The following is a 23,925-nucleotide window of genomic DNA, read 5'->3' on the forward strand; positions in this document are numbered from 1 at the left end:
AAAAATTGGGTTATTTGTCTTTTTGTTGTTGTTGTTGTTGAGCTGTAGGAGTTCTTTACATATTCTGGATAAAATTCTCTCATCACATGTATGATTTGCAGATATTTTCTCCCATTACATGGGTTGTCTTTTCACTTTCTTGATACTATCCTCGGAAGCACAAAACTTTAAAATTTCAATCAAGTCCAGTGTATTTTTTTGTTGTTGTTGTTGCTTGTGCTTTTGGTGTCATATCTGGGAAACTATTGCTTCATCCAAGGCCATGATCATTTACATCTATGGTTTCACCTAAGAGTTTTGTAGTTTTGACTCTTACATTTAGGTCTGTGATCCATTTTAAGTTAATTTTTATGTATGGTATGAGGTAGAGGTCCAAATCCATTCCTCTGCACACAGATATCCAGTTGTCCCAGTGCCATTTGTTACAACTGTCTCTTGTTATTTTAAAAAATTTTAAATATTTATTTATTTTTGAGAGAGAGAGAGACAGAGTGTGAGTGGAGGAGGGGCAGAGAGAGAGAGAGGGAGACACAGAACCTGAAACAGGCTACAGGCTCTGAGCTGCTGGCACAGAGCCTGATGTGGGGCTCGAACTGGGGAACGGCCAGATCATGACCTGAGCTGAAGTTGGAGGCTTAACTGACTGAGCCATCAGGTGCCCCATACCTGTCTCTTTTTAATGTCCCCTTTTTCTGCAGGCAGCTGCTCCCAACCCCAGCCCCTCTGCTGCTTTGGAACAGATCACCACTGCAAGAGAGGAAGCTGCTACTGTGATGAATTCTGCCACGAGGTGTCAGACTGCTGCCCAGACCACGGCGCCCTGTGCACCCTGGGTAACTCACACGCAGGCTCCTTCCCACCCCTGGCGGAGCCGGATGCTGTGATGGACAGAGGCAAGCCCCTTGCTTGTACTTCAGGCCAAGGCCAGGATGTGGACTGGATGCCTCCTGAGGGCCCTGATAATCCTGAGATCCTCACATTTGGTCCATTTCGTACCAAAAGTGCCCACATATTCCTTCCAGCTTTGTTTCCCCACTGCTCCTGACCACCTGCTGCTCCCCTCTGAGCTCCTTTCCCAGATCCCTACAGGGAGAGGCTAAGCTGTTGGTGGTTGGGGATCAGGGTGGCGAGTGAGGTGGTTGTGTCACCTAACTGCCCCCGCATCTCTTGCAACATAGATGCCTCTTGACCTGACCCATGTAGACTTTTGAGGGAAGACAGGAGTCTGCAGAGAGGCGCTAGGGATGCTACATAGGAGGAGGGAGACTGGGAGTCAGGGAGGAGGCCAGGAGCTTTTGCCTTGTGTTTCTCAGCTTCTCAGAATACCAAGATGGTGCTGCAGATGGTGCTGAGGAGGGAGACCCCCCCGAGCCCTGCAAGAAGCAACCTAGACTGGATACAGAATGTGGTGAGTACCCTGGTGGTACTCCCAGAAGGGGTGCTGACAACCTGCTCCTGCCTCCCTGGCCTGTAGACCCCAGAGTCAGGGAACCACTACCAAGGGGGAAAAGAGACCTGAGCTGGGGCACAGCTCCACGGTTTTAGGGCTAGGAGCCATGGTATCTGACCATGGACACTGACACCTGAATTTCATATAATTTTCATGTGTCATGACATATTCTTTTGACTTTTTTCAACCACTTAAAATATAAAAAACATTCTTAACTTGTGATCTGCACACACACACACACACACACACACACACAAACCTGCAACAAGTCAGACTTGGCCCACAGATTGTGGTTGGCTGCTCTCTGCCCTAAATCATCCTTTGTTCTTTACTTTTTGTTTGGGTCGTGACTTCAGCACTGACCTGTCCAGAGCTCTCTGCCCAGCACTGGAGCAGAGGCTTCAGTCCCCACTCTAGCATACTATGACCATTGGGCAGAAAGAAAGGCAGCATGGTACAAGGAAAGAGCATGGACTCGGGAGCCAGCAAGACCTGGGTTCAAATCCTGTCTCTACCACTTATTACCTGGATGATTACTGGATGACCTGAAGTAACTTCTTCTGCCTTGCTGAGCTTCCCTTTCCTCATCTGTGTCCCAGAGCTTGCCCTGTAGAGCTGTTACAAAAGGGCCTTGGTAGATGTACAACGAGACATAGCTATTATTTGGGGACATGCAAATAAGCTGCAGAGGGTGTAGGCCTTCGCTTCCTGCTCACTCAGGTCCAGCAGCTTCTGCACACCAGCCTCCCAGGGAGGCCCCTCTCCATCTCCATGAAGAAAATCAAGAAGAGAGCCTGACATCTCCCATGAAGCTCCTACAGGGCCCTGTGATGCAGAGCCCACCCTGTTCCCCTCCCCCAGCATCCCCAGGTCTGCTGGGGCCTTACCACTGGGCCCACTGTGCTTGTCTCTTGGTTTCTATCCTGCGTGCTTCTATATTGGTTCAACCAGAGGAAGACGGAAATCTGCAATAGTCATAAACACATTTAAATCAGCCATACATGGCTGGGTGGCTCAGTCAGTTGAGTATCCAAATTCAGCTCTGGTCATGATCTCACAGTTCATGAGTTCAAGCCCTGCATTGGGCTCTGTGCTCACAGCCCAAAGCCTGGAGCCTGCTTCGGATTTTATGTCTCCCTCTCTCTCTGCCCCTCCCCTGCTCTCTCTCTCTCACTCTCTCTCTCAAAATAAATGAACATTAAAACAATTAAATCAGCCATACAGATTATAAAACATAAATTTGGCTCATTGTATTCATTGTTTGTGGTGGTTATAATGAATATAGTAAATGTTTCTTGAAAGCAGAAGGCGAGAACCTAGCACCCCTTTGGCTAAGTGATCTGTGCCTCCTTCCTCAGTAACCTTCCCAGGTATCATGTGACCACCTCTAAGTCCCAAAATAGCCTGGTCTGATCCCTAGCCTCATGTTCACCTACTTTTCTTCCCAAGGTAAAAAGAGGCAGGGTGACCTTCTTCTAGTGGGTTGGGACTGGCTTTCTGGGAGTTTCCTTGTGTGAGGATTTCAAAACTCCAGGAGAGTGATGCCAGGGGTTTTTGGGGTCTGTTGAACCCATTGCCTTCCCTCTCAGACCTGCTCCTCCCCCTGTTCGGTGAATGGTTCCCTACCCTTCAGCTTCCTGCACTCCAGGCCTTAGGGTCTTCTTTTACTTCTCTCTGCCCGTGGCCTTCCTCTGCAAGGTGACAAGTCTTTCTAGTTCTACTTCACAACATGGTTCATTTCTGCTCCTCCTATACTCCAATTGCCAAAGTCCCAGGTCACAGCGTCCTAACTGGTCCTCTTGCCCCGGGATCTCCCCTAACTGGTCTCTGCCCCCAGTTTACTGCCCACAGCAGAGTTCTGGTGTTGCCAGTTCCTCATTCAGAAACCACCACTGGCTTCCCATTGTCTCCAGAAAAAAAGCTAACCTCCCACATATGGCTACAAAGCCCTCCATAGCATGAGGCCAAGGCACATTTCTGGCTTTGTCTGCTATAAGTCCCTTTCCCCACTCCTATGTTCTACCTAAATAGAATGACCCATTATCCCTGTCCATGCCCTCCTCCAGGCTTTGGCTAATCTGAACACTGGTTTCTAAGTAAATGATTATAGCAAAGGAGGTCCTGTCAGAGTCCAGTTATTGGCTCTGTTGGTTCTATTTTAGCTTAGTTTCTCTGAATAACTTATTTGGGAACAGAACTCTAAGGAGCAGGTGAGGGAAAAGGGAAGTGATGCAGAGAAGAAGGGAGACCCAACACAAAGATGCATTATTCAGTTGGCCCCCACTATGGCTGATTAGTTGCTTGATCTTGTGGGACCTTTCAAAAAATCTTATGAAATGTTTCAGAGAACCATCTGTCCTGGGGATGGAATAGGAAGCATCTGTCCATTGCCTCCCATTCTCGTGGTTTATAGGTTGCTCCACTAGGCGCTAACTCTTTCAGTTCTTTGTTGCTGGTATGTGAGAGCAGAGCAGCTCTTGGAAGCATCCCAAGCCTTGGCATCAGGGAAACCCTGGCAGAGAGCAAATGGAACATGGCAAGTCACTGCCTCATCACTCCTGGAAAAGTAGTCACCGTAGCAATGGCTGGAGTAGGAAGCAAGGCCAAAAGGACTTGAATGGTGTACAAAAGGTGTTCTACCTACTGGCTTTTGGGAACACATGTTTTATCCCTCTAGCTCTTCCAACCACAAATTTCTTCTCCTGCCTAGGGATGGAGGAGCCTGGGTGAGGAGACATCCCTGGGCCCTGTTTGGAAGAACTGGTCTCATACATCCAGACCTAGTGGTCTCTCTCCCTTCCTTGCTAGGAAGTACTTTTCAAGTGAGGTTCTGTGGGATGTGGCCTCTCCAGTTGGGATCATCCTGTGAGCCTCATAGAAAGCCCAAAGATGTTGATTTATGGGCTCTTTTCCCTCTCTTCACTCAGTGATTATTTTCCTTCCAAATGTCCAGAAACTCCATCTCTTTTAATTGCTCCCATATCATCCTTTCATCCCAGATAGGATGAACAGAGTTAGGTTATTCCAAACTGAAGAGACTGTTTCTGAGATGTTCCAATACTGGTACAGCTTCCTCTCTAGTTGAGTGTACATGTGTGTGCATATGTGCATGCATATTTCATTTCTATCTGGCTCTCCATCTTCCCTCCCCATCTTCCAAATATCTTCCCTATGAAAGTCATTTCCCTGGCAGCAGCATACTACCAGGGAAAAACCTTGGAAAAACAGAGGGTCTGCATTACCAGCCCTGCCTGGTATTTAATTTAATGCAAATTAAAATTACAAAGAGAAATTAATATTCATAACGATGTCTAAAATTACAAGGCCTGATGATAGCAAGTGTTGATGAGAATGTGGAGCAACTGGAACTCTTATATATTGCTGGTATAGCCGAAGCTGGCACAATCAATTTGGAAAACTGTTGGATACTATATACTAAAGCTAAACACATGTATGCCCAATGACCCAGCAATTCCACTCATATATATATATATATATATATATATATATACCCAAATCATATATATATATATATATATATATATACCCAAAACAAATGCAAGACTGTTCATTGCAGCTTTATCCAGAATAGTGAAAAACTGGAAACAACTCAAATGTCCATCAATAGGAAAATGGATAAATAAATTGTGGTATATTTTATACAATGGAATACTATCTAACAACAAAAAAGTACTGTTACACACAACATGAGTGAGTTTCACAGGCATAATGTTAAGAAAAAGAAGCCACACACGAACGAGTGTGTATTCATAATTCCATTTATATGAAGATCAAAAACAGGCAAAACTAATCCATGGTGATAGAGGTAACAATGATTTTGGGGGGCAAATACTGACTGGAAGGGAACACAAGGGAGCCTAATGAGATGCTGAAAATGTCTCCTATCTTTGTCTGAGTGTGGATACCTCCTGGGTGTATACAAATGTAAAAATTCATCAAGTTGTATGATACTTAGGATTGATGTAGTTTACTGTAAGTGGGATATACCCTAACAAAGAGATGAATGAACAAGTGGACAGAGGGCTCTCTGGAGTTTCCTATACTATAGCCCAAGGAATAGGGGCTAGCGTGGGGAAGGCCCATTCTCAGGTCCTTGCAAATTTAGATGATTCTCACCACCTCTTCTGTGGTAACTCTGCCTGACAGGATCTCATCTAAACAATCTGTGCATACTTAACATTTTGAACTTGTAGGGACACACTTGGACCCCCCAGAGTTGCTATAGAAATATTTTAAAGGAGAAACATTAAAGCAATAGAAGATGTAGAAAGAAATGTAATCTGAACTTCCCTTAACTAAAGCAGAGCCTTCCAAAAATACACCTGCCATTAGTATCCTTCTGAGTGATTTTCTAGCCAATTCAGTCTGCCATGGAGACAGACTGCCTAATAGAACCTTCTGTACCCATGGAAGCCCTAAACCCCCCACCCTTCCACTCCCACTCCTTCATTATGTTTGGTATATAAACCCTGATCTATGGCTATTCAGTGAGTTATTCAATACTGAGCAACTTCCTGGTGCCCTTGTCAATAAACTTGGTCTTTTCACCTGTTCATCTGTCTGTTCTTAATTAATTTGCAGACCCTCAATCACCAGACCCATGTTGAAGGAGAAAAAAGTTTTTCCTCCCAACAAACCCAGAACAACTTAACTGTGGCCTGGAGCTGGGCTATATCTCAGTGGTCTAGCAGATTTATAACCTTGTATTTTGAGGACATTTGACCAAGTTGACTCTTTTATCAGACTCTTGGCAGGCCAGTGCTTTGGGCTTTACTTGATAACCCTTGTCCTGAGGCAGGTTCATCCCTATAATATGCACTGGTTTCATTGTGGGCAGAGGGGTTCTAAAAACTCTGATGAAAGAGCCAGACCCAAAAGGCACTGATGACAACTCCATCCTTCCAGTTGTTCAAGCTGAGAAGTCTGTACTTATTCTTGATTTCTGTTTGTTTGACATCCCACATCAATGTGTCAGGAAATCATGTGGACTCTATTTTCAAAATACATCCAGAATCTGATCGACTCCTACTACTTCCTCTGCTACCTCCCCTGTCAGAGCCACCCTCCTGTCTTGCCTGGACTAGGGAAAAAGCTCCCATTCTTAGTGCAGCTGCCAGACCAATCCTTCTAAAGTTAGATCCCATGGCTCCATCTGTTCATAACTTCCCAGGCCCCATCTGTTGCCACCTCACTTGGAGTACCAGTCCCAAGACTGGCAAAGCCCTGTATCATCTACCCCCTCACTCTGTCCTCCTATCCCTCAAATCTGCCCCTAGTGTGCTCTAATCACATGGGCCTTTTGATGCTCCTTGAACTTGCTCCTGCCTTAGGCCTCTGGACCTTTCTCTAGAAGTTCCCACTGCCTGGAATGCTCTTCTCCAGGTATAACTTTCTCACCAATTTCAGGTCAGTGCTCAGCTCTCACTGTGCTATTTCACACAGCAAGCTGCACCTCCCCCCTGCCTCCCCCCAATACCAGGTTCCTGTTGTCTTTTTTCCTTCTTTTCCCCATAGTGTTCATCCCTACATAATTCACTTATTTGTTGTGTTTATTGTTTGCCATCTTTCTTCCCCAGGAAGTTAGTTCCATGAGGTTAGGGATCTGTTTTACTTAGTGACGTATTGCAAATGCTGGCATATAGTAAGTATTCCATATATGTTTAAGTTAACAAAACCAGCCTCCAATGCTCGCTCAAGGTGAGAGCTGAGTTGGGCTGAAAAAAAAAAAAGTCCAGAAACTTTCTGGATAAGTTTATTATGACCCAAGGGTCAATAGTCATGTGCCGGGGCACCTGTGTGGCTCAGTCAGTTAAACGTCCAACTTCAGCTCAGGTCACGATCTCACGGTTCATGAGTTTGAGCCCCATGTCGGGCTCTGTGCTGACAGCTCAGAGCCTGGAGCCTTCTTTGGATTCTGTGTCTCCCTCTCTCCCTCTGCCCCTCCCCTGCTTATACTCTGCCTCTCTCTCTCTCTCTCTCTCTCAAAAACAAATAAAACATTAAAAGGAAAAAATAGTCATGTGCCCAGGCTTGGAAATTCCCCCAGATGTAGAGGAAAATGGACCCAGCAAAATTCAGCAAACCCAGGGAGGTATTTAGCCACACTTCCCTCCCAGTGGGTTCCTGGTTAGATCCCATCACAGGCAACTGGGCTGGAGCTGAGATGTTGTTCACTTAAATGCTGACAGGAAAAAGGAAATGGTGAGGGGAAGTCCGCGGTGGGCATGAGAAAGGCACCTGAAATGCATCAGTCTGTAGATTAAGCCACTGGCTGCTGGAATGAGGAAGTCCCTCTCCCAGCCCTGGCAGGGCAGAGAGGTAGCTCACAAGGGGAGGGAAGTGGCAGAAAGGAGCTGCATTCTTTCTTTCTTTTTTCATTTCAGTGATGTATTTATTTTATACCTGGAAGTTTGTACCTCTTACTCCCTTCACTTTACCCATGCCCGCATCCACCTCTCCTCTGGCAACCACCAGTTTGTTCTCTGTATTTAAGAGTTCTGTTTGGTTTTGCTGGAGTTTCTTCCGTCTTCTCTAGGGGGAAGCCCCACACTAGATCTCATGCTACAAGACAGGGCCAAACAGAGTTCAGGTCATTGCTGTGGCCTGGGGCCTCCTCTCCTCTTCTGAAATCCCCCAGGGGGATATCCATCCTTCCTTTTGATAAAGTGAAGGATTTAGGTTGAATGGGAGGGTAGAAAGGTTCAGCCTGTCGGGAATACTCTGCAGATCAACCATGTTTTTGGAACTGGGGTCCAAGATCTCTGACTCCACGTCCTGGACTGTGTCCCAGGTGGACCTGCTCACGCTCTTCTCATGGAGTCTCCCCCCACGTTCTAGAATGACTCCCTCCTTCTTCCAGGCAGCAGAGTTGTTTTTTGTTTTTTTTGTTTTTTTTGTTTTTTTCATCTCAATGCAGGGTGAAATTCCAGAAGACAGTGTTGTACACCCAATGCAGAACCTCAGACTGCATGGCCAAGAGGACCTTGTTGATGGAAGCCCAGAGAGGGAAAATAACTTGTCCAAGATCACACAGTTCCTGGGCCACTCTTAAGGAAGGAGCTGGAAAGAGAACTTAGGTTTTCTGACTGCACTTTGAAGTTCCTTCCAGCAGTAAGATTTTGTGATTTCTTGATGCTGATCCACTCTACTATAGAGTGGCTTTCATCACAAAACTCTGGCCCTGAAATCCCCCAGGTATCTTGTCTGCTGCCACTGGCTGTGGCCACAGCAGCCCATTCCTTGGCCCCTGGAAGGGGTAACATTCTTTTCTAGGGTATTTGGAAATATATTCTTCAGCCTCATCCCCCTTCTTATAGCCAAATCCCCTAAGCTTCTGTAAGTTGGCACCTTCCCACTTCCCTCCTCCCAGGCTCTGTGACTCCGATCTGCACACTTTCCCTTTCCCTTCTCCTGGCTAGTGCCTTTCCCGTTCCACACCTCCAGTCTGGACACGGTCTTGACTCTGGCAGGGATGCAGAATCACAGGAATCATTGGAAAGATGTTAGAGATCAGAGTCCTGCTCCACACTGTCTCCTGCAGACTTTGGGGGGCTGTCCCTTCTCTCTACTGCTTGAGGATCAGGATAGATGTCAGGGCTCTCATTCATTGAGCACCTAAGATGTACATGTATTCCACGAGCAACCAGTATGTAGTAGGCACTGTGTAAGAGACTTACTCTCTCATGTCGTCCTCACAGAATGGCCCAGCAAGTTAAAGATTACTCCCATTTTATAGATCAGGAGGTTGAGCTTCAGAAAGATTCTTTAATTTGCCCTAGTCATAGAGCTAATAAAGGGTAGGATTAGAAATGAAACCCAGATGTGCTGAACTAAAAGCCTAAATCCCATGCACAAGGGGTGGGAGAAGAGGGAAGGGTTGTAGAAAGGGGGGAAATGTGAAACACTATCTTCCATGGCCTCCCTGGCTGCAGGACTGAGGGGTGAATATCACTGTGGGAATGATTTTATATCTTCCAATCAAACTTCTGAGAGGAGAGGCCACTGGGCCAAGGAGGCAGCAGGGGTATTTTGCTGACAGCCCTGCTACCTCTCAGCCTGTGCCTTTATGATCACCTGGCTGCTTCTGGAAACTACCCAGCCACACCAAGGCAGGTGGCCCGCCCCTCTTCTCTGGGTTGAGGAAGCAGGAAAAGGTGGCAGTGAGAGGCTTTGGGCAGACGTGCTGGGCAATGGTGGCCGGAGCTCCTGTTAGGATGGGCTTTCTCTGGGCCCTGGCTCTGCCCCTTTTCTTCTGCGAGGCTGGGGCCCCCAGGAGCTCTGCAGGTAAGGAGGTGTGGGCTGCTCTCTTCACAGGGCTCTGGGTGTGAGTTTCTGTACCGGCAGCCCTTTGTGGTTGATTAATTAGAATTAACCATAAAGCTACATCTGAAGTATTACTATTGTTGATAAAGAGTGTGCAAATGGCAGTGTGTCAGCTTACGCATGTATGACACTGCAGCCCGTAGGATGAATGATGTCCTTGTGCCCTGGCTGCCGGTTGTCTCTGCAGGGAGTGTGTGAGGTGGAGGGGTGGGAGGGGCGAGGGAGGTGCCGGCAGGGGATAAATCTGACTAAAGCCAAAGAAAGCAGCTTGACAAGATTCCAACTCCTCCAAGTTTATTGCCTAGCCCAGATTTCCTTTAAAAAACAGTTTTTGTGTGAAAAGTCCAACTGTTACAGACTGCCTGGGGAGGGCGGATTCTGAGAAGGGCAGGGCTTTTATGAAAGAGACTAACATGGATGTGTCATAGGAACTGTGCCATGCTTGTCACATGCATTGTCTTTATTATTTTTTTAATAGACTTTTTATTGTAGAGCGGTTTTGGGTTCACAGCAAAATTGAGCAGAAAATACAGAGATTCGGTTCACATATAACCTCTGCACCCCCCCCCCCCATACCTAATCTCCCCTCATTATCAACATCCTGCATTATCTTTTTCTTTTTTTTTTTTTTAATTTTTTTTAAACGTTTATTTATTTTTGGGACAGAGAGAGACAGAGCATGAACGGGGGAGGGGCAGAGAGAGAGGGAGACACAGAATCGGAAACAGGCTCCAGGCTCTGAGCTGTCAGCACAGAGCCCGACGCGGGGCTCGAACTCACGGACCGTGAGATCATGACCTGAGCCGAAGTCGGACACTTAACTGAGCAAGCCACCCAGGCGCCCCTAATGACTATTTTTTAGAGCAGTTTTAGTTTCGCAGCCAAATTGAGAAGAAGGGACCGAGACTTCCTATATGCTCCCATGCACCATCTTTTTAATCCTCTCAGTAACCTCATGAGAGAGACACGGGTCTTGTTATTACCTGTCTCTCTCCACAAGATGGGACTGAGGCTTACCATCTTGCAACTCATCTGCAAAGCCAGAATGTTATTCCGCATGTGCCTACCACTAGGACCATGTTGTCTCTTGCACGCACTCATGACCTGCCAGGCTTGTGCTGCACATTTTACATTTAATTGAACTTAGTCTTCACAACCCTATGAAATAGGTACCTGTAGCTCCATTTTATAGATGAGAAAAATGCACGCTTGAGCCAGGAGACTGGGCTGGGGTCACGTGATTGGTAAGCAGCGGAGTAAACAGCAGAGAAGGGACTCAAACTCAGGATCTATAGTACACATGCCTTCCTCTCTGCTTTTTTGATCTGAGGAATGGACCAAGAGAGCTGCAGCATTCTAGAGCCGTAGAGGATTGGGTAGGCTTTGCTGTGTTTGAGAAGACCTCTGGCGGGTAAGAAACTTGGGTGGGGTTGTGAGAGCCCCGAGGGGTGTGAAGAAGCTACGGGGTTGGAAGCGTCAGGAGGTTTCACAGCAGGATGGTATCACAGGGTTCCAGGAAAAGGAAGAAAATACTTCAGGGGAGGTGGATGGTCAGACCCCAAGAGCACCACTGGTTGGGCTCTAGGCTGGGTGGGTTGACACAGCTTTGCTTTCACTGTGTGGGGACTGAGGAAGCTCAGAGAAATATCTTGGGCTTTGAAGTGGGGAGGAGAAAGTATATTCCTGTAAAAGCATGATTGCAGAACAACTAATGAGAGTGAATGCCATGACTGACCTGATATGCATGTGGGGACAGCCTGACATTCTCACTGCATTAAAGTTGGTTGTGTCCTCTCAAGTGACTCTTTGAGAAGACAAGGCTTGGGAGGGATGCTTAGTAATCCCTTACAGTCTTTGGAAAATAAGACTTTCCCATCCTCCTTCTCCTCTGGTCCTCACCATTATGGCAAGGCAGATATGATCACCCTCTTTCACAAGGGAGGAAATGGAGGCCTGGAGAGGCCTGGTGGACTAACTTGGCTAGTAGGAGGCAGAGTCAGGATTTGAACCAGTTAGTCATTGGACTCCAGAGCTAGTAGGCAATAGGCCTGGGGCTGGAACCCAATCTCTTGCTTCCTGGCCCAGTGCTCTTTTATTGTTCAGAGAGAGACACAATGGACAAACTGAGGACCTGGGGCCCTGTCCTGACAGCCAGCCAGGGACAAGGTGACCAACTAGTCCTGTACTTCCATTGGGTCCTTGGATACTTTTGGGCCAGTAGATCTCAGTAAAGACCATCTCAAACCATCAGAACCCTGAAAAGGAGGGCTTATATTTTGATTCTTTTCCTTCCAAGAGTAAGGTTACTGGATAAAACACAGGGAATCAGCTTAAATTTGAATGTCAGGTAAGAAAGCTTTTTCTAGCAGTATGTCTCAAATATTATGTAAGAAATACACATACTGAAAACATTATTTGTCACTGAAATTATTGCTTGTTTATCTGAAATTCAAATTTGAGTTTAACTGGGCACCCTGTATTTTTAATTGCTAAATCTGGTAACCCTCCCTGAAAGGGTCCTTGGCCCACTTACAGAGGGAACTCTTCCTCCTTAGTAGATGGGAGAGGCATGCTTATCAGCCCATAAAAAGATCCTGCTGTAGCCTCCCCAGGGCCATTGGTGCCATTCGGCCCACTGTGCATACAATCTCACAGGGTCCATCAAATGAACAGGGATGCTCTGCCCTGTAGAGAAATGCTAGTGGCATCTCTAAGGAGTGAAGTTTGCCTCACTTGGCTCCCTGTTTCCAGTGGAACATGCCTGGTGCATCATTTCTGTAGTTCTGGGATCTTATCCCTGCCACATCAGATGATGGGACCCCAGGGTTCCTTGCTGGAGCCCCAAGGACTCTGCCTGCTCTCTTCCCTTTTGCAGTAGCCACCACCCACTCTGTTTCTGGAGGCTCCTCTCTCCCAGTCCTCCCAGATACCTCTAAATACAAAACCACAGATGTTTCCTGTATTTGAAGAGTTTTCACTTCCATGGGGAAACATTTGCTGGATGAGTAAAGTATCAATGGAAAGTAACAAGGATTCTTTGAGAAGGTTCTGAGAGTCGTGATTTTTGCTCTGTAGTTGTTGATTCACTTAGACTTATGCCTCCTTTTCTCCCCCTTGAAGCTGGATCCTGGCCCCACGCATTCCCTCTGATGGCTTCAGACCAATAATCAACTAGATTCTGAGGCTTGCTTGCCTCAAGTGGGTCATCAGAGGACATCAGTCAGGTGATCCCAGTTCCATGGCTGACACATGGGACTGGTCTTCCCAATACCACCTCCTTCTTTCTTGTATGTATAGATAAAAAATGGAGTAAAAACAACTTCCCCTCCCCACCTTCCTCCCAGTAGTGCCCAGGCCATAAACACAAGGGCTTGTGTGAAGTCAGTCCATGGGGACTCATGGCTTACAAAGGTGGTCTTACCCAACACAGGCCCTAGCACCAGCAGACCAGGCCCTTTGGTGACAACAAACCACATAGAAGTGACTACCATGACTCTGGGGATCAAGACAAGTTCACAGGGAGACTTCCAGATGACTGACCTTGTTGAGACCTCCGTGCAAAGCCACATCCCTTTGGAAACTCAAACCCTGAGCACCCAGACCTTTGATAGGACCTTAATCCTGGCCAGCACCATTTCAGATGCAGAGATCAGGGAAACCAAGACCATTTTTCCTGCAACAGAGACCAGGGCCTTCACAAAAATGATACCTTCCAAATTCATGGTTGTGATCACCACTCCTATGGAGGCATCAGCCGCAAGTGGCAACCCCACAGGAACTGGAATGACTACAGTTGAGACGGTTATAGGCACCGATCTCGTGGAATCTGTCTTTGACACCCTTTGTACCGATGACAGCTCAGAAGAGGCAAAGAGGATCGTAATTGACATCTTGACATTGGCTCACACCTCTGCAGAAGCCGAGGCCCTGACCTCGGAGAGCAGTGCCTTCTCTGACAGCTCGGTTATGGCCATTGCCACCTCACAGGCCCTGGCATCTGACACCACTGTTCCGGCTAAAGCCTTGCTTGCCTACACCATCCCCAACACTGAGGTTACCAATTGCAGCACTGTAGAAATAGAAACAACTGCCACCACTCCCGGGACCTTGGACACAGATCATGATCCCACAGGAGGAAAGGCCCTGTCAGCCTCTGAGGTGTCAGCTTTGCTTGATTCCACTGAATCAGAATCAGACTTCACCAAGACCATGACATCTGCTGAGACTGTGTCAGGAGCCAGAGGCACAGAACCAGTCATGCCTGATACCACAGTTGAGACCCCGCTACCTGTTAATAGCACCATAGAAGGAGAAACAGCAGCAGCCAAGACCACTACCCCCAGCACAACTTTGGTGACAGTCAACACGAACCCCTTGGAAGAAACTTCAGCCTTCTCTATTGAGACAAGTCACACCGAGGTCTCAGTTACAATCTCCACAGGGACTGGGTCAACTGTGGGCAAAGTGGCTCCCCCTGCTGGACTCTCAGATAGGGCCTACAGCCACACCCAAGCAACCACTAGCAAGAACTCCACCCCCTCAGAGACTTCAACCACAGACAGCACAACCAATGGGTCCATCCCCATCAGCAGGAACACCTTTCCTTCTGTGCATCTGACTGTGGCCAACAGCAGCCCAGAGGCAAATATCACCTTAGTCAAGACCACAGCCTTAGCAAAGATCTTGAAGACAGCCAGCATGACTGAATGGAAGCCCCCAACAGCCATGCCCACCACTGCTCAGACAAGGTGGACCACAGAAGTTACTGCAGGTAAGTGGCTCTTGGAGGTGTGATCTTGGGGATTTGGAGTTGGGAATTTCCAGAATGTCTACATGCTTAAGGGATAGGGAGGAAGGAAGGATCTGGAGGCTTATTCTGAGCCCAGTCTCTGAGGTCACGTCTTCATGATCTTCTAGTGATTCTTGCCAAAATCAGAAACAGGAAGAGTTAGGAAGGCATATGGAAAAACTGTGGGGTTGGAAGTCTGCAGAAATAGTTTGAGACCCTGGTTTTGCCCTTAACAATCTAGTGGCCTAGAACAGGTCCTTTTCCCTTCTGGGCCTCAGTTTCTCCACCAGTAACTGCAGGGGGCTGTGTTGCATGAACAATGACGTCCTTTCCAACTCTGCCCTTCTGTGATATTAACGGTTAAGTAACTACTGTGTGCCGGGTGAGGCCCCAAATTGTATTCAAAAGCCACAGTCCTCATGCTCTGGAAACCTCTGGTTCAGCTAGAGCCACACAGAGGGGCACTGTGCGAATGTCTGGCCCAAGTTGCTGCCCCCTGAGCAGCTGGGACCCCATAAGAGTGGGGCTTTCTGGGCTTGGAGCCATAGACAGTGACTTTAAATAAATGAATAAATTGGGCAAACGTTTGGGCATTTAAAGCTACATGTCTGAGACAACAGATACTTCTCAGGGATGAAGCCCCCTCATCAGAGGCTGCTGGGTCAATCCAGCTTCTGGTCAGCCTGGAGCCTCCACCTCTACTTCCTGTCACTGTCCTCATGCCTCATCCCTGTGGTGTCCTCAGCTGGCCCTGCCTCTGTGGGGAGGTGAAATAAAAATATTAATCACGATCACCTTACTGAACATCTTTTGTATTCCAGGGAGAGATCATATAAAAATATTTCACAACCAGTGAAGCATTGGTACTGGCTGAATGTTCTCACTGATGTCAGGCAGTGAACTACGAGCTTTGCATGTGTTATCTCTTCTAATTAAACCTTCAAAACTACCTTATGAGGTGGGTGTTATTGCCCCACCTGACAGGTGAGGAAACAGTTTTAAAGATGCTAGAAAGATAGCAGTGGGACTCCAAATGGAAGTCTGTTTGATTCCAACTCATAACCTCCTATTGTGCTTTTATTTTTTAAAGCTCAATTTATTAATATATCTTTATTTAAAAATGCTTTTCTTTATTATTTGTTGATTAGATACTGCATTGACATGATTTAAAAATCAATAGGTTCATAAGGGGTCAGCATAAAATGTCTTTCTCCCACTGCTGTTCCCCAACTACACAGCTTCCATCATACACATAACTGGCAGAATTATTTTCTTGTGAATCTTCTGGCCATGAAATATGCAGGTGGCAGCAAAAACAAGAAGGATGAGATATCAATATTGATATCTCTATCGGTCTATATAAATATAGAAGTGCAGTGACTGGATCAGTTCTAACAGTATTCTGAGAGGGGGAAATGACTACAAGAGGGCAGTTAAGGCAAGCAGGTTAGGGCTCAACAAAAGGCAGAACTTGCCTACAGCGCTGCTAAATTGGGAAGGCTGGATCGAAACCTCCACCAACTTGGAACTGGAAAGCATTGGCTGAGGGCATCACCTCCAAGAGCCGGCCTCTCTCAGGCATTCTCCCTGTCTGGACCCTTTCCCAACAGCCCATCTGTGACCGCTAGTCCTCGAGAACATTCTAGATTCACTTTGATTTCTCCTTCCTCACGCTACTCTTTTGACTTCTCTGAATGTGGTTGGGGCCTTTTTCACTCTTGTTGGGAAGACACTACAAGGAGCCCAGTTATTGGAGAGAAGGAGTCCTCTTTCTCTTTGCAGTGAGTAAATGTAAGCTCGCATGTGAACACCGACACATTTACACATGAGAGTGAACACATATGTGCAGAGGTGTGGACAGAGGCTGGGTAGCATGGGTCATGTCATGATTCCTGAACTGACTTACCCATATTTTCATCTGCTGCTTTTTTTAAACTTGTAGGTGGGGATGGAGGCTTTTTCCTTCTGCGGCTGAGTGTGGCCTCTCCAGAAGACCTCACTGACCCTAGAGTGGTAGAGAGGCTGATGCAGCAGGTGAGTGGGCACTTTCTGGGCCAAGAAAGTAGAGGAGAGAATTAGGAACTAAATTTAAGGATCCCTGCTTGGCTTGGCTTCTGTCTGTTTTTCCTGAGTTGGGAATTCCCCTTCTGTGCTATGTAAAGAAATTCTTTCCTTCACCCCCAATTTCCTCAGGCCCTAGGAAGGTCAGGCCTTCTGGCCCTTGGGAGAAGATCAATGACATTAATGGGCAGATAGGCAGGACTTCGGGTTACAAGTAGCAGAAATCAACTCATTGTAGCTTACACAGAAAAGGCAAGGCATTATTGGCTGAGAAAACTAGAAATGACTGTTCCAGCTTCAGTTATGGCTGTATCCAGCAGCTTAGACATGATCATCAAGATTTTCTCTTTCCCTACCTCTCTTAGCTCTTCATTGTTCAGAATCTCTCTCCATATGTACAGAAAGGTGGCTGTGACAGCCCTAGAGTTACAGACACTTCCCTCTCCCAAGGTCTGCTTATTATACTAGGGAAACACTGATCTCATTGGCCTGCAAGGGCCACTATGAGTGACAGCTCAACCACATGGAATGAGAAGGACAGGCCCCAAAGGAAATAGGAATGCTAGGCAGGAAAACACCCCATAGATGTATGCTCCAGATGGGGACCAAGATTGGGGTATATTTGTATAAGTTGGGAAAATTCTCCTAAGACCCAGATCACTGGACAAAGCTTCCAATGGTGGAATTCTGGGGTCAGAGATTATGGGGATAATATGAATCACTGGAAGGTTAAACTAGGTCAGCTCAGTCTAGCTCTTGTGCCCACATCTTGCTGCTAGGGGATGAGAAGAGGAAGTATCTGGGCTCTTAAAGTTCTCTTAGTGGAAAGGGGCCCATCAGGACTCCCATAATGAGATCTCTGATCACAGCATGGGGGTTTTGAATTGGGACAGCCAAAGAAATGACAAATGCCTACTGCACTTGATAATCAAAGTAGCAAGTGTGAATCCTAGTCAAAGAGGGAAGCCAGAATGGTGCCAGATCTGAGTCTCCCAGACTGGAAACTATTTCAGGGTTCAGAAAGAGGCCAGGGAGAGAGAACAGGTCAGGAGCTGAGGCATAGGAATCAGGCCATGTAGGTGTTGGGCACGAGCTCTTGTCAGGAGCGGGACACTGATGTAGGGCTCAGGGTTCAGGACTCAGACAAACAACAAGTTTGGAGCCATATAGATCTGAGGGTGAATTCCAGTTCCTAACTGTGTGACCTTGGGTAAGTTACTCCGTATTACTTTCCTCCCTTATAAAATGAAGTGAATACTACCTGCTTTGTAAGGTTATTGTGAGGTTAAATAGCATTGTGTGCATGAAGCACCTAGTTCATGCCTAGCCGGTGGGGGGCCCAGGGAGTGTTGCTGGCCTCCTCCTACGTTCTCTCTCACTGTCCCTTCCTGTCCTTGGCCTGTGGTGAACTCATAGGCCAGGTGGGCTGGAAGTACCACCTTCTCCTTTTGCCCTACAGCTCCTCCATGAACTGCATACCCACATGCCTCCCATCCAAGTGTCTCTGCTGCGTGTCAAGAAGGATTAAGGAACATCAGCTGTGGCCAGGCATGGTTGTGTGCCAAAGGGGGAAGTGCTGCTGGTGGTCTGGGCCCCCCATAGACTAGAGCCAAGTTACTGTGCTGAGATATACCTGGGAGCTTCCCAGGAGGTCAGCTGGCCTAAGCCCTTTTCCCAGACCTGGCAGCAGGACCCTGACTCACATATGCCTGAGTGTGTGGGGGTCTGGGTGGGGGGTGTTCCAAAGATGTTCTTGGACTTCCTTTGGCACATGTGTTGTGTTTCAGTAAAGAGTGACTTGATCACCCATCTGTCACCTGCTTTGTGCTTCCATTGGACATTAATATTATATTCAGCGTGGTCCAGAGATTATCTATTTTATCAGTATGGGGTATGTGTGGGTTTGTTTGTTTGTTTTGATATTTATATGATACAGGGATTTAGGGCATCTTCCCTTTACCTCCCTCCTTCATTCTCCCCTGGTTCTTGGTTTGGACCTTGATTATAACACTTGCTGAGGTTGGCCCTGGAGCCTTTTGAACTTTGAGCTCCTTTGGAGCAGGGACCATATTTATCTTAGTATCCCCTGAACCTAGCAGAGTGCCTGGCCTGTAGTAGGATGACAGAGAATGTTTGTTGAATTGACCTGAATTTCAAATTCTGGACACAAACAGATCACAAGAAAGTCTGTAATACTCAAGTATTCCTTCCTCTAGCTCATAAGTCAAGTTATTATTATTTAAAAAAATAAATGTGGCTAATCTTTATTCTATTGTAAAAAAACTTGCTTATGATTTTCAAATTTTGAAAATTTCAAAAGGGCGGGGTGCCTGGGTGGCTTGGTCGGTTGAGCGTCCGACTTCGGCTCAGGTCGTGATCTCATGGCCTGTGAGTTCGAGCCCCGCGTCGGGCTCTGTGCTGACCGCTCAGAGCCTGCAGCCTGTTTCAGATTCTGTGTCTCCCTCTCTCTCTGCCCCTCCCCTGTTCCTGCTCTGTCTCTCTCTGTCTCAAAAATAAATAAACGTTGAAAAAAAAATTTTAAAGGGCTAAGAAAAAAAGACAGAAATGGAAAGAGGAGTAGAAGAGAAAGAAAAAAATTTCTAAAATCCCACCTCTTAAATACAACTATCGTTAATGTATATATTCAACCTCTCTGCTTGGTCTGAGATATCTCACATTCAATATTTCATATATATATATATATACACACACACACACACACACACACATACATATTTTATTTTATTATTCTATGCTATTCTATTCTATTCTAAATTTTATTTTAGAGACAATGTGTGTGAGTGGGATAGAGGGGCAGAGGGAAAGAGAGAGAGAATCCCAAGCAGTTTCCATGCTGAACATGGAGCTTGATACAGGGTTTGATCCCACCCATGACCCTGGGATCATGACCTGAGCCAAAATCAATAGTCATATGCTCAACCGACTGAACCACCCAAATCAGAGTCTTAGTCTTTCCCCCAAACCTACTCTGCCTGTGTCTTCTGCATTATGTCAATTACATCCTTCAGTTCCCCAAGCCAAAATCCTCAAAGCCAGTCTTTATTACTCTATTTCTTTCATACTTTACATCCATCTCATCAGAGAAGTCTGTTGGCGTTGCTGCTGTCAAAAATACGCCCACAGCCTGACCCTTCTTCACCACCTCCACTGCTCTCACCTGGTCCGAGCTGCCGTGGTCTCTCACCTGGATTACTAACATCTTCCTAACAGGTCTCCCTCTTTCTACCTTTGCCCCCCACCTCCAGTGTAGTCCCAGCACACCAGCCAGAGCTGTCGCTCTATAATGTAAGGCAGACGAGGCCACTCCTTGGCTCCAAACCCTCCCATTTCATTCAGACAGAAAGCAAAGGTCCTATAATGGCCTGCAAAGCTGTATGCAATCTGTGCCACTCCACCAGCCTCTTGAACTTGCTAACTGCGCTCTAGCAACACTGACCTTGCTGTTCTATGAATGCATCAGGCCTTGAATGCACGCTCCTGCCTGGGGACATTTGCATGCATTGCTCAGTCTGCTTAGTATGCTTCTCCTGCAGATATCCACTTGGCTAACACTTACACCCCTTCCACCCTCGCAGGGGGTCTGCCTGACCACCCCCTCCGCTTTGATTTTCTTCGTAACGTTGATTACAACCTAACATAATACATATTTTATTTCTTTGTCTTGTTTACTATCTGTCTCCCTCAACTAGAATGTAAGAGTTTGTTCACTCCAGTATACCCAGCATCTAGGACAGTGCCTGGCACATAAAAGGTTCTCAGTAAATATTTGTTAAATGAATGAAGGAAATAAGACAACTTTGGATATTCTTGTGAATAAGGGGAGTGTGCCTATTCAACTGATCCCCTTTCTCTTGCAGAGTGGGGCAGAATGAGTTTTATAAAGTAGGCTGGACAAAAATAATGGAAACATTCTTCCCAGCATATTTGATGAGCACCAACAACAGAAGAGAGACCATGTTGTGTGCTATGGGGGATTCAAAGATGTCTCTTCCCACAGGGGCTAAAGTTAGTAGGGGAGGGCAGACATGTACAGACATAATAAACTGAAAGAATTTATTTACCATATATGGCATATATGGCAAAACCAGAATCTCCTTAATACACAAAGAGCTCTTACAAGGCAATAAAAAAGCATATATACCAATAGGAAAGTAGGAGTATAAATGCCTTCCAAAAGCAGGAATATTAGTGCCTGTTTTCCATGAAAAAGAAACTTCACTGGCAAAAAAAAAAAAAAAGTAAATTGATACAATGAGATATTGCTAACTGTGTATCAATAAGTAAAGAATTATAAAAATTATAATTTCTATGTTGATGAGGGTGTGAGAGGGGAAAGAACACTCTTAAACACTGCTTGTGTGAATGAAGTTGGGACAGCTTTTCTGGAGGACAATTTGACTAGCTAAGGCCTTAAAAATGTGCATCCCTTTAACTAATTTCATTCCAAAGGGGTTCTTGAGGAAATAACTAAGAATCTGTGCAAAGCCCAATAAGTAAATGTGTTCATTACAGGCCAATGTAATGAACAGGCTGTGTTATAACAGCCAATAAAGGCAAAATACAAAACAAAACACAAATAAGCTATCCCTGTATAGTCATTTGGTTAATAATAGTGTTTACCTTTCATACTCTCTTTAGAGGTTCCCTCTCCAAAGTCAAAGCTAGTCCTGTTTCTACCAAAGGAATCAAGCTCCCAGCTTTGTGTGCAACGGTCTTTGTGATATGGAGAACTTACCCAGCTCGGTGTCCTGTGTTCCTTCCACAAGAAACGTACTACTTCCCTGTCACGCCTGCTTTCATCCAGAGACTTTGCACATCATGATTCTTGTTCCCTAGAATGTTCTCCTCTCTTCTGGTCCCTTCAGTCTGGAAAACTTCTATTCATGCCTAGAAACCCCAGGTCACTCAGTGCCTCCTTGTGGTAGCTTTCCCCAAATTCCCTAAAGAAGAGCTAGTTTCTTAGTCTTTTTATGTTTCTGTTATAACACTTACCATGCTACATCATGCTTCATTTACTTACAAGGCTGTTAAGTCATATGTGCTTCAGGACAACTGTAATGTAGTATTCATCTCTGTAGCCACAAAACCCAGCACAGAGCCCTGTACATGGAGGGCACTGGACTGTTTGCTGAATAACTGAGATGATGGGCCCCGTGAGCAGGTGGCCATGAAATGTGGGCTCTGAAAGTTGAGAAAAATGGCATTTAGTGCTGAGGTTAAACAAAATATAAATACAATGATATAATTATTATTAAGCTGTACTATAACTAGGCATAAATATATAACACTGCAGTTTTATACACCCAATTCTTTTTTTAAGTATCTATTACTCATTTTAATTTTCTTTTTTTTATTAACTTCTTTATTTTTTTAAATTAGTTAGCATATAGTGAAACAACGTCGCGACCGGCGCGACAAACACCGAGGTCAGGGTCCTGAGGGTAGGGGAATGCAAGAAAAAAGAGAGAAGAGAAAGTTTGGGAACAGGAGGGTCCCCTGGGCTGATGGCCCAAGTGATGGCTTTATTGTTGCTGTACACAATCTTTTATAACCAGACTCTTATGGGTCAGGTCATTCTAAGAACAAACAGGTTTCACAATATCGCTGCCAACCAAAACATTTAGTTCTGTGTTTCTTGTGCATTTTCTAGACGGGTCACAAGACCTTGTTGATAAGATTGCTAGCAAAACACAATTCCCATGTTTGTTTCTATCTGACTCGGGGTAGAAAAAGGGAGGTAGCATTACTGCCAACACCTGCAGACGACAGGCTTCAGGAATTAACTTTCTCAGCCTTGACAAGGCTTTCGTATGCCCTTGAAAGTGGGGGAATGGGAAGGGGAACCACCGGGTTGGCTTGAGTCAATGGGGAACATTGCTCGACCCAGTCTCAGCCTGGCACCGGGGCCCGGCCCCCCACAAACAATGATTTCAGGAGTAGATTCCTTGGTGCCCCTTACCCATTCAGCCCATCCCCCCTCCTACAACCCCTCCTGTATCCCTCAGTTTGTTCTCCATATCTTTGAGTCTCTTCTGTTTTGTCCCCCTCCCTGTTTTTTATACTATTTTTATTTCCCTTCCCTTATGTTCATCTGTTTTGTCTCTTAAATTCCTCATATGAATGAAGTCATATGATATCTTTCTCTGACTAATTTCACTTAGCATAATACCCTCCAGTTCCGTTCACATAGTTGCAAATGGCAAGATTTCATTCTTTTTGATTGCTGAGTAATACTCTGTTGTATATATATACCACATCTGCTTTATCCATTCATCCATCGATGGACATTTGGGCTCTTTCCATACTTTGGCTATTGTTGATAGTGCTGCTATAAATGTGGGGGTTCATGTGTCCCTTCGAAACAGCATGCCTGTATCCCTTGGATAAATGCCTAGTAGTGCAATTGTTGGGTCATAGGGTAGTTCTATTTTTAGTTTTTTGAGGAACCTCCATACTGTTTTGCAGAGTGGCTGCACCCCTGGCTGCACCAGGTTGCATTCCCACCAACAACGCAAAAGAGATCCTCCTTCTCTGCATCCTTGCCAATATCTGTTGTTGGCTGAGTTGTTAATGTTAGCCATTCTGACAGGTGTGAGGTAGTATCTCATTGTGGTTTTGATTTGTATTTCCCTGATGATGAGTGATGTTGAGCATTTTTTCATGTGTCGGTTGGCCATCTGGATGTCTTCCTTGGAGAAGTGTCTATTCATATCTTTTGCCCATTTCTTCACTGGATTATTTGTTTTTTGGGTGTTGAGTTTGATAAGTTCTTTATAGATTTTGGATACTAACCCTTTATCTGATATGTCATCTGCAAATATCTTCTCCCATTCTGTCAGTTGCCTTTTAGTTTTGCTGATTGTTTCCTTTGCTGTGCAGAAGCTTTTTATTGTGATGAGGTCCCAGTCGTTCATTTTTGCTTTTGTTTCCTTTGCCTCCGGAGACGTGTTGAGTAAGAAGTTGCTGTGGGCAAGATCAAAGAGGTTTTTGCCTGCTTTCTCCTCAAGGATTTTGATGGCTTCCTGTTTTACATCGAGGTCTTTCATCCATTTTGAGTTTCTTCTTGTGTATGGTGTAAGAAAGTGGTCCAGGTTCATTTTTCTGCATGTTGCTGTCCAGTTTTCCCAGCACCACTTGCTGAAGAGACTGTCTTTATTTCATTGGATATTCTTTCCTTTGGATATTCTGTTCTTTGTCAAAGATTAGTTTGCCATACGTTTGTGAGTCCATTTCTGGGTTATCTATTCTGTTCCATTGATTT

General features: G+C 45.8%; 1 protein-coding gene across 1 annotated transcript; it reads left to right on the forward strand.

Moving 5' to 3' along the window:
• Positions 1-9,602: 9,602 nt before the first annotated feature.
• MUC20 (mucin 20, cell surface associated) lies at positions 9,603-18,452 on the forward strand. The gene is made up of 4 exons (XM_043594438.1): positions 9,603-9,754; positions 13,224-14,564; positions 16,525-16,616; positions 18,103-18,452. Exons 1-4 carry the CDS (start codon positions 9,661-9,663, stop codon positions 18,169-18,171), a joined length of 1,596 nt encoding a protein of 531 aa, XP_043450373.1. The 5' UTR covers positions 9,603-9,660; the 3' UTR covers positions 18,172-18,452.
• The last annotated feature ends 5,473 nt before the right edge of the window (positions 18,453-23,925 follow it).

This window comes from Prionailurus bengalensis, chromosome C2, assembly GCF_016509475.1.
Source record: "Prionailurus bengalensis isolate Pbe53 chromosome C2, Fcat_Pben_1.1_paternal_pri, whole genome shotgun sequence".
Taxonomy (NCBI): Eukaryota; Metazoa; Chordata; class Mammalia; order Carnivora; family Felidae; genus Prionailurus; species Prionailurus bengalensis.

Excerpts from the sequence above, each read along its gene's own strand:
- MUC20 (XM_043594438.1), top strand. The coding sequence starts at position 9,661 with ATGGTGGCCGGAGCTCCTGTTAGGATGGGCTTTCTCTGGGCCCTGGCT. Across the intron at positions 9,755-13,223 it reads GGCCCCCAGGAGCTCTGCAG|GCCCTAGCACCAGCAGACCA; the intron begins GTAAGGAGGTGT and ends TACCCAACACAG. Across the intron at positions 14,565-16,524 it reads GACCACAGAAGTTACTGCAG|GTGGGGATGGAGGCTTTTTC; the intron begins GTAAGTGGCTCT and ends TTAAACTTGTAG.